The sequence below is a fragment of the Ctenopharyngodon idella genome, chromosome 19 (genome assembly GCF_019924925.1).
Source record: "Ctenopharyngodon idella isolate HZGC_01 chromosome 19, HZGC01, whole genome shotgun sequence".
Taxonomy (NCBI): Eukaryota; Metazoa; Chordata; class Actinopteri; order Cypriniformes; family Xenocyprididae; genus Ctenopharyngodon; species Ctenopharyngodon idella.
This window is the reverse complement of record NC_067238.1, coordinates 7,150,038-7,165,342: the sequence shown is the minus strand read 5'-3', so window position 1 is coordinate 7,165,342 and position 15,305 is coordinate 7,150,038. Positions and strand designations below refer to the sequence as shown.

At 47.3% G+C, this 15,305-nt stretch overlaps 1 protein-coding gene across 3 annotated transcripts in view; it reads left to right on the top strand.

The window, feature by feature from the left end:
* Positions 1-15,305, top strand: part of LOC127501088 (SH3 and cysteine-rich domain-containing protein 2-like) — a 240,555-nt gene that overhangs the window by 192,082 nt on the left and 33,168 nt on the right. For all 3 annotated transcript variants that reach the window (XM_051872876.1, XM_051872875.1, XM_051872878.1), the window contains exon 9: positions 280-331. In XM_051872876.1, coding sequence (XP_051728836.1) covers positions 280-331 — 52 coding nt within the window. The remainder of the gene's footprint in view (positions 1-279; positions 332-15,305) is intronic.

The following is a 15,305-nucleotide window of genomic DNA, read 5'->3' as shown; positions in this document are numbered from 1 at the left end:
TCTGCTGCGAGAAGAGATGAGTGGAGCGTCTTCAGTCTTCTTCGGGCAGTGAGATGTTTTTTGCACTGAAGAAAGATTCTGATCTGACAGCGTCCCAGTGTGACTGATATAGACAGTCAACCCCGCCCCAAATAGCTGAAACGATATTTGTCTGTGCACTTACACAGACATGAAAAAAAAAAAATCAGGCTTCAGGATTCAGAGAAAACATGAGTTTTTACCCATTCACACAGTTTTAGACACTTATCACATTTGGCTTTCTCTCTGTTTTTATCTTAGTCCTGGTGATAGAGTTATGGTGATTGATGACTCTAATGAAGAATGGTGGAAGGTAGGTATTCATGTGTAAAGAGCTCTACATTCTATACCAGACTTTGTTTTAATGAATCATAACTCCAGACAGATGAAAAAATGTGTGTGAAAGGGTGTGCAAACTCCAAAATCATCATTCACAACTTAATACACAAAATAAACTTAGCACAAGAGCTTTTTCAGCATCAATCAAAACACTTGCTCATCAGCAGTTTAAACTCAGTCCAGCACAGCTCACTCTTATGGCAGGTTCTCTCTTCCCACAGCCAGACATCACAGGCTTTTTATCCCCCCAACTAACAAAATATGTTCTCAGAATGTTTTGCTAACATTCCCATTAAGTTATGAAAACATTATTTCTGAATGTTTTTTAAATGTTTTTTCAGTTTTTTTTTTCTTGGTTTATGTGAATGTTAGAGGAACATTACATTCTATCATATTAAAAATGTTATTAAAATGTTATTTCTGAATGTTTTCTGAAAATTCAAGATGTCCAAAACATCCATGCTTTTGAGAGGTTTTGAGATTTTTATTTTTTTTTTTGGTTATGCAAAAAACCTTCAAACCTTCCCCTGGGAACATTGCTTCTACTCTTCTATCCATTCTCCACACTACTTATCCTCTCTAGGATTGCATTATTGCTCGAGCCTGTCCCACCATCTTGGGCCACAGACAGGGGAAACACCCTGGACTGACGGCCAGTCCATCATAGGACTCACACACAGACAATTTAGTATTGCCAATTTACCTATGCTACATGTCTTTGAACTGTGGTGGAAACTGGAGTGCCTGGAGGAAACCCACACTGACAACCTGCTAACTCCTGGCTCAGCCGGGACTCAAATCAAGGACCTTCTTGCTGTGAGGTGACAGTACTACCCACTGAGCTGCCCTGCTTGTATTTGTTTATATTAATTCAAGTGTTAAAAGTAGATCAAATGTAAGCAATTTTTTTTACAGCTGCAGGTATGGATTTCAAATTAACAATTTTTAAGTGCCTCGCTTCCCCCTCAACGCGGCGAGTCCCCTGTACTCTTCACCCGCGAGAATCAATGGCCCTCTTCTGGCGCGAGTGGTATGGTCTTGTTTGGCTGGTCTGATGACAGATTATACTCTATGCCTCCGTCTCAATATGCATACTATCAAGTATGTGACATTAGTAATATTCAATACTATTTAGGGCAGATAAGGTGGATAGTATGCACATTGGGATGCAGGGTATGTCTTTGACCGCCTCTGAGTGCAAAGAGTGGGCAAACTCCAGTGATGACTCTGCCCCTTTGCTGCCTAAAGAGCCTGATGACGCACAACCACGTATGGATACACAGCTTTTGCGAGTCCTCACAAAAGCCATAGAAGAGCTCGGTTTAGACTGGTCAGCCTGAGAAGAGCCCGCCCACAGCCGACTCACCAACGTCCAGCCCCTTTCCTCCCAGAGGTCCATCAGGAGCTGACCAGGACGTGAAGCACCCCATAATCTGTGTCCGTCCACTCTTCTTCTTCAGCCGCTCTCTCAACATGGTTGACGGTGCCGAAGAAAAGGGCTACACGAAGCTCACCCGAGTGGAAGAAGCTGTCGCTGCTCATCTCGGAGGCTCTTCTCGACTCCCCCGTGTCCCCTTCAGGCCTGTTTGGCTCAGCGGTGGACGGCTTCATGGGGCGCTGCATCGTGACCCAGAATTCATTGCAAGCCATATGTCACTTCCTACCAAAAAGAGCCAGTTCCTCTACTGCCTCCAGTCGCTCCAAGACGGCCCAGCTGACTCAGCAGTGAACCAGGCCAGCATCAGCACCCGTCACATCCCAGTCGAAAGAGAAGCCTGAAGTCAAGCCACGCCTCCGCTACCAAACGCTACCCATTTCTGAAGCGTCAAGGGCCTCACCCCAAAGCTAGAGTTAGACCCTGTGCAGCCAAAGCAGTGCTGATGCCTCAGGATGAAAGAGGAACGGGTGAAGTCCCAACCAATCTCTCTTTTTTTTTTTTTTTTTTTATTATGCAAACAGACAATTACAATGTTTACAGAAAAGAAATTAAATGCAAAATACAAATACAAAGACCAACAAAACATACATAACAGCCAGTATGATTTGGGTATGTGTGTGTGTGTGTGTGTGTGTATAACGTCTCGGTTACGTATGTAACCCTCGTTCCCTGAAGGAGGGAACGGAGACGTACGTCAGTAGTGACCGACGAATTGGGATATCGCTAGAGAGCCCTATCAGCTTCGAGTGAACTACAACAGGCCAATGGAGTTGGCGTGCGATATTTGCATAATGCGCACCGCCCCTGCCAGGTGGTATAAATAGGGGAGCAGATGCCATCGCACTCTGTTTTACGCTGAGGAGAAAATCTAGTCCGCACTACAGCAAGGGTACAGCAACTGTGGCGACGGGACGTACGTCTCCATTCCCTCCTTCAGGGAACGAGGGTTACATACGTAACCGAGACGTTCCCTTTCAGTCGGTCACGTTCGACGTACGTCAGTAGTGACCGACGAATTGGGATCCCAAATAAAGCGCCACAGTATGAACCCCTTCCAGTGCCCAGCGCAAGCTCTAGCCACCCGCCGCACCAGTGGGACGGGGAAGGGGGCGAGCTTACGCCGAGAGAGTCTACTGCTGTTCCGACATACCCACTAAGTAAACTAGACTACACTGAGGAAGCGAACCCGTAGGGGACGCTGCGGAGACCACTACCCACCCGTAGGGGAGGAATTTACGTGGAGAGTACACATATGGACTGGCCGTGGGCAGTTCGCATATGGAGTCCCTGGGATGGCTCCACCTGGGTAGGGGGAGACTCATCTGACAGGTGACAGCAGAGCTGGCTCTGCTAGGGAAAGACACGGGCTCGCCGTAGGGAGTTGACCGTGGACAAATACACACATGGGACCACTCACGTGGAGGGATCACGACATGTGGAACCCAGCCAAACGTCAACGTAGGTGACAGAGGTTTGGCCTGGCATCAGACACTCCGCAATGTCCGAGCCGAAGGGGGAGGCGGAGGAACTCGACAGGGTTCGCCAAGCGGGGAACTCAACTGGAGTAAAAAGGATGCACGTATCCGGCCCAGGGGGCGGGAGTGGCATTGCAAGCCGACACTAGAACGGGCTCTTCGCGTCTACCGGCTGGTGGAAGCGAGTACACGGGAAGATACCGGTTCTACACGAAGGCTATAGAATCTAGCGAACGTATTAGGTGTCGCCCAGCCCGCAGCTCTACAGATATCTGTCAGCGAGGCGCCGTGCGCCAGCGCCCAGGAAGAGGCCACTCCTCTGGTGGAGTGGGCTCTCAACCTGAGCGGGCAAGGCACGCCCTGGGACTCATACGCCAGGGCGATGGCGTCCACTATCCAGTGGGCCATCCTCTGCTTGGAGACAGCCTTTCCCTTCTGCTGGCCTCCGTAACAGACAAAGAGGTGATCTGAGATCCTGAAGCTTCGCGTTCTATCCACGTACAGGCGCAGAGGACAGGACAGACAGGACGCGGACGGGACAGAGCAAAGCTAGGGCTGGGTCTGCCTCCTCCAAAGGCAGCGCTTGCAGGTTCACTACCTGATCTCGAAAGGGAGTGGTAGGAACCTTGGGCACAAATCCAGGCCGGGGTCTCAGGATAACGTGAGAGTCACCGGGCCCGAATTCCAGGCACGATTCGTAAACCGAAAATGTGTGCAGGTCCCCTACCCTCTTGAGCGAGGCCAATGCATCCAGGAGGACGGTCTTTAGGGACAGTACTTTAAACTCGACTGATTGCAAAGGCTCGAAGGGACGACCCCGGAGAGATGTAAGAACCAGGGTCAGATCCCAAGAGGGTACAGAGGGGGGCCGGGGAGGATTTAGTCTCCTCGCCCCCCTCAAGAACCTGACGATCAGATCGTGCTTCCCTAGCGATTTACCATCAACTGCATAGTGATGTGCGGCGATAGCGGCAACATACACCTTGAGGGTGGAGGGAGACAGCCTTCACTCCAGGCCCTCTTGCAGAAAGGAAAGCACGGCTCTGACCGAACATGATCGGGGGTCCTCTCGCTCTGGTTGAGAGGAACACCATTCGACGAACAGGTTCCACTTCAGCGCACAGAGGTTCCTCGTAGAAGGAGCTCTAGCGGAAGTGATAGTGTCTGCGACAGCTTGCGGAAGATCACTCAGAACCTCCGCGTCCCGTCCAGGGACCACACATGGAGTTTCCACGGGTTGGGACGCGGGTGCCAGAGGGTGCCCCGTCTCTGAGTCAGGAGGTCCTTCCTCAGAGGAATGGGCCAGGGAGGTGCTGTCGCAAGGAGCGTGAGGTCCGAGAACCAGGTCCGAGTGGGCCAGTATGGAGCCACTAACAAGACCTGCTCCTCGTCCTCCCTGACTTTGCACAGGAGCTGTGCGAGAAGGCTCACTGGGGGAAACGCATATTTGCATAGGCCCCGGGGCCAGCTGATTGCCAGGGCATCCGTGCCGAGCGTGCCGCCGGTCAGGGAATAGAACAACTGGCAGTGGGCAGTCTCCGGGGAGGCGAACAGATCTATCTGTGCCTGGCCGAAGCACTGCCAGATCAGCTGGACCACCTGGGGATGGAGTCTCCATTCGCCCGGAAGCGGAGGCTGCCGTGAGAGCTCGTCGGCTGCACGGTTGAGCACGCCTGGGACGTGAATGGCACGAAGCGACCTCAGATGCTTCTGACTCCATAGCAAGAGATGGCGGGCGAGTTGCGACATACGGCGGGAGCGTAGACCACCCTGATGGTTGATGTACGCAACGGCCGCAGTGCTGTCCGAGCGGACCAGTACGTGCTTGTCTGTCAACAGCTCCTGGAAGCGGCCCAGTGCAAGACATACTGCTAACAACTTGAGGCAATTGATATGCCAATGCAGTTGGGGCCCCGTCCACAGACCCGATGCTGCATGCCCGTTGTACGTGGCTCCCCACCCCGTGGAGGAGGCATCTGTGTAAACCACAGCATGCCTGGACACTTGTTCGAGGGGAACTCCCGCCCACAGGAACAAAGGGTCCGACCACTTGGTGAGGGTGCGACGGCAGTTCGGTGTCACGGGGACACGGAACGTACCGCGCTGCCACGCCCATCTTGGGACCCGGCCGCGGAGCCAGTGTTGAAGCGGCCTCATATGAAGCAATCCGAGCGGCGTGACAGCGGCTGCGGATGCCATATGCCCCAGGAGCCTCTGAAAGAGTTTCAGTGGGGCCGCTGTCCTGCACTTGAGCGTACTCAGGCAGGTCAACACTGACTGGACGCGCTCCTCGGTGAGGCGCGCAGTCCGGGCGACCGAATCCAGTTCCATACCGAGATAAGAGATTCTCTGCCCGGGGGAGAGTTTGCTCTTGTCCCAGTTGACCCGAAGACCCAACCGACTGAGGTGAGCTAACACCATGTTCCTGTGTTTGCACAACCGCTCCCGCGAGTTGGCCAGGATGAGCCAGTCGTCGAGGTAGTTGAGGATGCGAACGCCCTGTTCCTTGAGCGGAACAATGGCCGCCTCCGCAACCTTCGTGAAGACACGGGGCGACAGGGCCAGCCCGAAGGGTAGGACTTTGTACTGATATGCCCGACCTTCGAACGCAAACCGTAGGAAGGGTCTGTGATGAGGCAGAATCGAGACATGAAAGTACGCGTCCTTCAGGTCGATCGCTGCAAACCAATCCTGGGGACGGACGCATTCTGCGTAAGCATCTTGAACGGCAGCCTGTGAAGGGTCCGGTTCAGGACACGCAGATCCAGGATTGGCCGTAGCCCACCGCCCTTCTTTGGTACAATGAAGTAGGAGCTGTAGAACTCTGACTTCATATCGGCTGGAGGGACCGGCTCGATTGCATCCTTCGCCAGGAGGACAGCAATCTCCGCCCGGAGAACAGGTGCATTGTCCAGGGACACCTGAGTGTAGTGGACACCCCTGAAGACCGGGGGACGCCGGGCGAACTGAATCGCATAGCCGAGTCTGATAGTGCGAATGAGCCAGCGGGACGGGCTGGGGAGCGCTATCCAGGCTTCCAGACACCGAGCCAGCGGGACCAAAGGCACCACAGATGCACCGGGGGTGGGGCAGCGAAGCAGAGTGCTGAAACCCGACTCGGACGGCGCAGCGGCCCGAAGTGGGGTCAGACTCTGCGAGGTGACAGTGTGAATGGGAGACGGCTGGGGGGCGGCCCCGACCAGCACACTGGAACCTGCTGGCGAAGTGAGAGTGGGCTGCGAGTGGCAAGGCGGGGCCTCGCGCGCTGACAGCCGCAGTCTCTTGTGACCTGGAGAATTGGGAAACTGCTCTTTTTGTGATGAAGTGGGTACCGCTGGACTCCGGAGAGCCAGCGGCGGGACAGACAATTTCACAAATTCCCCCCGGCCCTCCTCTGGGGGTGGTCCTCTCCCGAAGAGCAGGAACCTTCCCCTCCAGGTCGCCCGTCTCAGGGTCACGTCTTCCTCGACCTCTTGCCACCTGGCTTGGCCTGAGCGGGCTGGGCGCCGCGTCCGCGACCGGCGCAACCGATACTTGTCGGTATCCCTCATATCAGCAAGAGTCAGCCACAGGTGGCTTTTCGGGACCACAAGCGTGGCCATCGCCTGAACAACAGAACGTGCCGTCACCTTAGTCGCCCGGAGCGCGAGGTCCGTGGCGGCACGCAGCTCCCCAAGCAGCTGCTGGTCAAGACCTCCCTGGGGCATTTCCATCAACGCTTTTGCCTGATGAACTTGCAAAAGGGCCATGGCATGCAGGGCGGAGACAGCCTGTCCGCAGGCTCTGTAAGCTTTCTCTGTCCAGCCTGACGAGAATTTACAGGCCCGGGATGGGAGACGCGGCTCACCGCGCCAGCCGGAAGCCGTTGGACACAGTTGCATCGCAACAGACCTCTCGACTGGGGGAATCCGCGTATATCCCCTAGCCTCCTCGCCATCCAGGTTGGTGAAGGCGGACGAGGGACCAGGTCTCGCACGAACGCTATAGGGCATCCGCCAGGACCTGGTCACCTCATCATGCACCTCCGGGAAGAATGGCATCGGGGCGGGGCGCTGGGGACCGGCGCGGGCCGCCCTGAGGTACCAGTCATCGAGCCGAGAAGGTTTGGGACACGGTGGAGGGTTCCAGACGACCCCGACCTTCTCGGCAGCCCGGGAAAGCATAGCCGTCAACTCAGGATCGGGCTCGGACAACGCTACGGTCCCGGAGGGAGGTAACGCAGCCGAGTCCTCATCTCCTAAGGACTCTTGCTCACCTTCCGATGCCGCGATCGACATGCGGTCATCCGCCGGTGCTCCGAAAGAAACGGCTGGTCGCTCCGTAGAGGGACCAGCACGCTCAGTCGGCAACACCACCGGTTGCAGTGAGGTAGAGGGGACAGGGGCCCGCGGAGCGGCGCTCGGCGGGGAAGCCCTGACCGTGATCCTCAGATCACCCTGCCTACACGCCGATGCACCGTCACCCCGGCCGAAGCCAGAGAAAACGGCGGCACGGGGCATAGGGGAGGGGACCCCCGCTCCCTGAGAACCAAGGAACGAGAGTCTCGATCTCAACACTGCAATAGTCATGTTCCCACAATGAGAACATGAACTATCCACAAAAGCTGCTTCAGTGTGCTGAACGCCCAGGCACGTGATGCAGCGATTGTGGCCGTCAGCGGGGACCAATGAACGACCGCATCCAGTAACGCACAGACAAAATGACATCTTGAAAAAGACGCAGGGTTCGTCTGTGAAGCTCTTTTAGGAGGGGAAAATTTAGCTCTCTTGTGCTGAAGCACACAGGGAGTGTCACGATGTGTTCGGGTACACCACTCCCCAAACACAACGGAGGAACCGGCCCAAATCGCAACAGACAACAGCTGAGAATTTGGAAATTCTGTGCTGTAAAAACAGCAGTTGAGAGCTTAAGCTCAGGCTCCTCAAGAAGCTCGCGACCTCGCTGAAGTGCCGTCACACCAACACAAGAAGTAATTTTCCTTTTTTTTGGCTTGAAAAATTCACTCAGAAGTCTGAAAGCTGGAACACAACTAGATGGCTCCGAAGCGAAAGACAGAGTGCGATGGCATCTGCTCCCCTATTTATACCACCTGGCGGGGGCGGTGCGCATTATGCAAATATCGCACGCCAACTCCATTGGCCTGTTGTAGTTCACTCGAAGCTGATAGGGCTCTCTAGCGATATCCCAATTCGTCGGTCACTACTGACGTACGTCGAACGTGACCGACTGAAAGGGAACTAAGTGTAACTGGGTGTGGGAGTGGAAATATATGAATAAAGGAGCATGTAGGAAAGGACAACAGACATAACCAGAGTTAAGAAAAAATATATATCAAAGAGGAAATAAAAAAAATAATAATAATAATAAAAAAAAAATGAACAAATAAATAAATAAATAATAATTAAAAGAAAAAAAAAAAAAGATAATAATGATGAAGATAATAATAGTATCACACGCAAAAAATGAGGAAGGTGACAATAGCAACAGTAATAGCAGTATTAATAATAATAATAACAACAATAATAATAATAATAATAATGATAAATCCAATAAGAAATGACAAATAGTAATAATAGTATTAGCAGTAGTAGTAATGATAAACATTAACAAATATACTCATTTCATCCGGAATGAGGGGGAGGTTAAAGGATCAGGAAGAGGAAAAATAAAGATAACAGTAATAGCAATAATGATAATAATATTAATAATGGTAATATTGATACAGCCATTAATAGTAATGATAATAGTAGTAGTTGCAATGGCAGTGAATAATAATAATAATAATAATAATAATAATAATAGTATTAATAATGGTAATATTGATACAGCTATTAATAATAAGATATTATAAAGCTGCCTCTATTCCCCTCATGGCCATGGCATAGGATAGACCCCCGTCAGTGTCATGTTGCAATGAGCTATCAAGGTGCGGTGCTGCGGGGCCGAGGGTCCCAAAATCCATACCCATCCCCAGCCGTCCCACACATGCCACACTTACCCTGTCTGTGTTTTTTTTTTTTTTATAAATATGGCTGCTTTCATTGTTATACTCATGATATGTTTATGTCAACTAGTGTATAATGCATTAAAAAAGCATGGCGTGCAGCATGGAACCAGCCCAGTGCAAAGCCCAGGCCGCCACGCCCACGCCACACTTACCCTATGTGTGTGCAATTTTTTTTTCCCTTTCCTGCTTTAACTCATTTCTTTCTTTCTTTCGTTAATCTATTAGATGTGCTCCTACTTTTGCACCTAGGTCTCGTGTCCCCCTTCCCATATTCCACCATATGTTTGTATTTAATGGTTTCTGTTTTGTTGTTGCTGTTCTGCTGTGTATACTCTGTCAGTTGTGTTTCTGTATTTTTGTTAGTCTGCCAACAACATTGCATTGTTATGCACACACACATATACACTACTACACCCACTCGAGTACATACACTCACATGTATACACATGCAGTACTAACAGGCCCACACATGTACATTTGTCTATTTTTCACTGAAACATGTCATCTATCACCTTTGTAACCTGGAATGTTCGTGGATTTGGTTCTCAGACAAAGAAGGTCAAAGTTTTTAGTCATTTAAATAAACTACAAGCCGACATATGTCTCCTGCAAGAAACGCATTTATCAGAATCAGATTATAACAAAATTAAATCATCAAATTACAGTCATTTATTCTCTGCTCACTACAACACAAAACAAAGAGGAGTATGCATTCTAATCAATAAAAAAATCTCTTTTGTTTCATTATCATAAACATCTCCATTAATAATAGCCCAGTCACAATTGGCAACTTATATGGCCCAAACACAGATGACCCATCCTTTTTCCAGACCTTTTTCTCCTCAATTTCAAATTTTTCTAATTGTCCAGTCATAATTACAGGTGATTTCAATACAGTTCTAGATCCAACAATAGATAGATGTAATAGTTTAGGCAATAAACGCATTTGGAAATCTGCAGAAACCATAAAACAGTTCTTGAGTGATTTTGGTCTTGGCGATAGTTGGCGTCTACAGCATCCTAACAGTAAAGAATACTCATTTTTCTCACCAGTACACCACTCATATTCCCGCATTGACTTCTTTCTCACCAGTAATTCTATCATATCAAATATTTCTGAATCAAAGATCCATCCAATAGTCATTAGTGATCATGCCCCGGTAACATTAAAATGGAACACAACTAGTCAACATAAACCCACTACCAGATGGTGATTTAACACATCTCTTCTGAAAGACCATGATTTTGACAGTTATTTCAAAAGAGTGTGGGCATGCTTTCTAGAGATGAATGACTCCCCGGAAACATCTCCATCTCTTCTGTGGGAAACAGGGAAAGCCATACTAAGAGGAAAAATAATTTCATTCTCCATTTACAAAAAAAGGAAAGAAAAGGATCAACAAGTAGAATTGTAACAAAAAATTAAACAACTAGAAGACATTAACATAAATAACCCAACAGAAGAAACACAGGATTCATTAAGAAAATATAAACTCAAATTGAATGAATTAATCAATAAACATACACAATTCCTAATTCATAGGCTAAGACAAGAAAACTTTCATCATAGTAACATATCTGATAAATATTTGGCAAATCAAATCAAACAAAATAAGGAAAAAGCTACAATACCACTGATTACAGACACAGCAGGGAAATCCACCAACTCCCCAGAAGAAATAAATCAAATCTTTCAAAATTTTTACAGTAAATTATATTCCTCCAATAAAGACCCAGATCAGAAAGACATTGACTCATTTCTCAACAATATCAACTTACCTCAACTCAGTAAACATCAAATAAATACTCTGGAAGTGTGTTTAGTTCAGTTTATGATTATGGCAGTTATTGACTCAGGAATAGAAGTGAAGTGTTCAGAAAAGCCAGGGAGTAATGTCCTTATCGCGATATAGTTGTCCATCTATGTATAATTTGTCCACTGTAATGATTGCTTTTTTTCCTTCATTTATTTTTTGTTTTCGGATTGGAAAGAGTTGTTTCCGGCGTTCGAGAATGTCCTTTGGATATTGTTCATCGAGTCCATAGTTTGTGCCTTTGAGTTGTCTGCCTTGCTTCTGAACCAGTTCTTTGTGTTTATAGTGTTCGAATTTTGCGATGATCGCTCGTGGTCGGTTGTTGTTGTTTTTGGATCTGATACGGTGAACACGGTGAAAGGTGATGCTCTGTACTGTTTCCGCTGGTAATTTGAGTTGTTTTATCATGAAGTCCTTGACTGATTTTTCGGGGTCGTCTGGAGTTTGTTCCGGGATGCCTGTAAAAACTAAATTGTCCCTCATGCTGCGCGATTGCAAGTCCAAAATGTTTTCTTTCATGGTTTTATTTTCGGCGACAACGGAAGTGAGTTGAATGGTAAGTGCTTGAACCGAGTCCTTTAAAAAGTTATTTTCTTTAGTGAGAGTGTCCATCTGTTCTTGGCTGAATTCTAAACTGTGCCACAATTCCTGGAATTCCTTGTGTATGACTTCTATAAGTGCAATCCTTGTATCAAGTCCGGTAAGTTTATTTTCAATTGAGAGCAAAATGTCGCTTACCTCAGTGCAGCACAGCGGTTTGGGTGATGTGGATTGTGTTGAACTTGGGCTGAAAGATGAATCGGGACGAGGTCTCTTGGAGTTTGGAGTGGGGTTACCTTTACTTTTTTTGTTGTGATCTGGTTTGTCCCTGTTCATGGTGCAGCAGAATGTGTTGTAGTGCGCGTCGATATATTCTTCGAGATGATCCAGGTTGTATAATATTATAATCCGGTTTTGAAACGGAGAAAAAAGACGAAATGAGAGAAGTGTGGAAAGGGGAAAAAAAAACAAAAAAAAAACGAAATGTTCCCAAAACGAATGTTACCAAAGCATTCCCAACCAATCTCTGAGGATATTTAAGAAGACTGACCTGACCGTCAGGGCCTCTTTCCCGAAGCCCGGTTCGAGAGAATAACATTCCTCAGATCTGTTTTCTCTACAGCGGGCTTCGGTTGCAAGTGCTGCTTCGAGCCCAAAGATCGTTGTTGGGCACTCGATTAGTGACACTCTGCTTTTTTTTTTTTTTGCCAGTATGAGGAGCTTAAAGTCTCCTCAAACCCCTCCCTCAGATCCATCTGCGATCCCCACATATAAAGACACCGGGCTGCCTCGGCAGCCACGGGACACGCACCATGTGGAGCGCAGAGCTGGCCGCTCTGATGAAACAATGCCAGTCGGGAGCGCGGCGTTCTTTGGGGCAAACTCTCGCAATGCTTGCAATCAACCCCCTCGAGGGCTGACCGAGCATGCTCTGCTCCCATACAGCTCACACACAGGTTGTGTGTATCCCCACCCTGAATAAAACGTGGGCAGGGATGAACACACTTCCTGAACTGCTGCTGCTGTTCACTCACCATAATAAAAGATACGTGGAATATGGGACAAAAAACACCAAATGAGATTGACAGACACAGAGCGCTTGCTGAAGATCAGAAAGCTGACAACAGCTGTGATGCCGGCTCATTTATAGCTTCCGCTTTCCGCCGGCATGCGTCACGGGATGACGTTGTACCAATCAGGATTGGAATGAGTTGCATATGACTTCAGAGGCAGTCATGCTGAAGACGTTCCCCAAAGTGTAGTCATCGACGCAGTGCGAGTTCCCTCAATAGGGAACTGAGTTTTCCCCATATTGTCAGCTAAAACAAAAGCAATGCTCGTTCCCGTTATCTCAGGGAGCCAGGGTTATGTGAGTAGCCATAAACGTTTTCATAATATAATGGGAATGTTATCAAAGCATTCTAGGAACATATTTTTGTTAGCTATGAAGTCAGTGTATAATTCCTGCTTGTCTGTATATTTGTAACTTGCATTCATTGTTTTTTCCTTATTCTTATATAAACCATTCCAAAAAACATGTTCCATGAACAATATATAAATAATATTTTTGTGGGACTTCCGGTGGATGACCGAGTAAGCAGCATAAAACAGAGCTCCATCAAAAAATCTAATAATTAAGTGGCAACAATAATTTTTAGTCCTTAAAATAAAGAAAAACAAGTTCACTGGTGAAATGAGTTTGACTTCGAGACAAAAGACGAGCAATAAACAAGATAACAAGTAGGAAAAGAAAGAAAAACAGAGAACACTGAATCCAATTAGCACAGACAGTGCTAGTAATGCACTGTCTGTACTAATTTGATCATTAAAGATCAAAGGGTGGTGGAGGAATTAAAGAAACTCCATAAAGAAAATCAAGAAGGACACAGCCACACTAAGACGTCCCTGGAAAGAGTGGAGCAATTAGTCAAAGATATAAAAGATCAATTAATTGAACACGAGGAGAGAATGGAAAAGGCGGAAGAGAGAATAAGCATGGAAGAAAATACAACAATGCAACACCAGAGGGCACTAAAGTACTTACTTACTGCAAAGTGTGATGAACTTGAAAACAGAATGAGGCGTAATAATATCAGACTCTACCAGATACCAGAAGGAACTTAAAGGAAAGATATGACAGGATTTGTGAAGAAGTTGCTGAATGACATGCTCATTCTACCATCTGAAATGGACATTAAGATCGAGAGGGCACATCGTTCACTAACGTGAAAACCGGTGGACCCAGCAGCAACCCCTAGGTCGATCATTGTAAGATTCTTGGATGCAGCAGTTAAAGACTTGATCATCAGACAAACGTGGAGCCAGGTCAGATTCACTTCCAAGAAAGGCAAATTTTCTTTGACCAAGATTACTCTCCTGGCCTTCAGAAGAAAAGAGCAAAAGTCTACGAAGTCATCAAACAGCTAAAAAAGAAGGGAATGCGGGCAAAATGCATATACCCGGAGCAACTAAGACTGAAACTTAGCAATGGGGAGAAAACGTTCGCAACAATGAAGGACGCAACAACACAGCTGAGAGAACTGAAAATAGAAGTACGCTGTGGTTGTTCCCCTCTTTTGCCAAAAGAACATTAAAATGTAATCGCAATCATGTTATTATGTTTCATATGTTATGTTGCCATAAGTTTATATAAGTTTTATGTTAATAGTTCTAGTGGATGCCAAATTTGAATGGACCTTTTATGTGCATGTACAATAGGTACAATGGGGCTTACCCATCTGACACCATGAGTATTGAGCTCCCATAAGAACCTCGGAATCTGCCTAATTATATTCTCGTTCGACTGTGGCGGGGCTTACCCGTCCGATCGCTGTGAGTATTGAACTCCCGTCAGACAGCGCGAGAACCCTCCCAGTCGAAAATAGCTAAACTTTCACCCCATGCCAGCGGGGGCTTACCCCTCTCCCCGGACAGCACGCCAAATACGTATACCATTTATTTTATCTGACTTAAGTGTGAACTTGTGAAACCCCTCTTAATATGAGAGTCCTCGGGATGATTTTAAATTCCAGACATATTCAGAGAGAGGAGAAGAGATATTCTGATGATTACCATGTACAGACCTTTCCAAACTCAACGGAACTTTAATCGAACATAGGCCGTGATTCTTTCACCACAGGGTGTCAGCGCTATACTAGTGATCGTGATGCTGCAGTGTGAGACGTGATGAATAAGATCAGAATGAACATTATATTTTAGTCACTATTCTGTGCCATTTTTTTTTTTTTTTTACTGACAATCATTTGTATGTAATTCACACATTTATGCCAAAAATAATAATATTCAAAGTAGTTGCGCTGTCATTGCATTATTCTTTAAGATTAATTAAATATTTAACATCGTTAAGGCAGTTATCACATTCATTAAACTATTTCAAACACTGGAATAAAAGAGCACCAACGCAAGCAATACTGCTCCTTTGAAAATTAACCATAGTTACTACACTCTTACTATAGTAAAACTATGGTTCGCCTTCATAAGTATTTGATTAATTATAACAATTTGAAAGGTAAGTTATACTGCTGTTTAATCGTCAGCTTGGTTTGTTTGTGCATGTCTTGTATGCTCTTCTGCTCGTTTACAGTCAGAAAGCAGCTAGCGCATGATGCTAACGTTGCTAATGGACTTTTACAGTGATTGTCATTCTGTTGGTT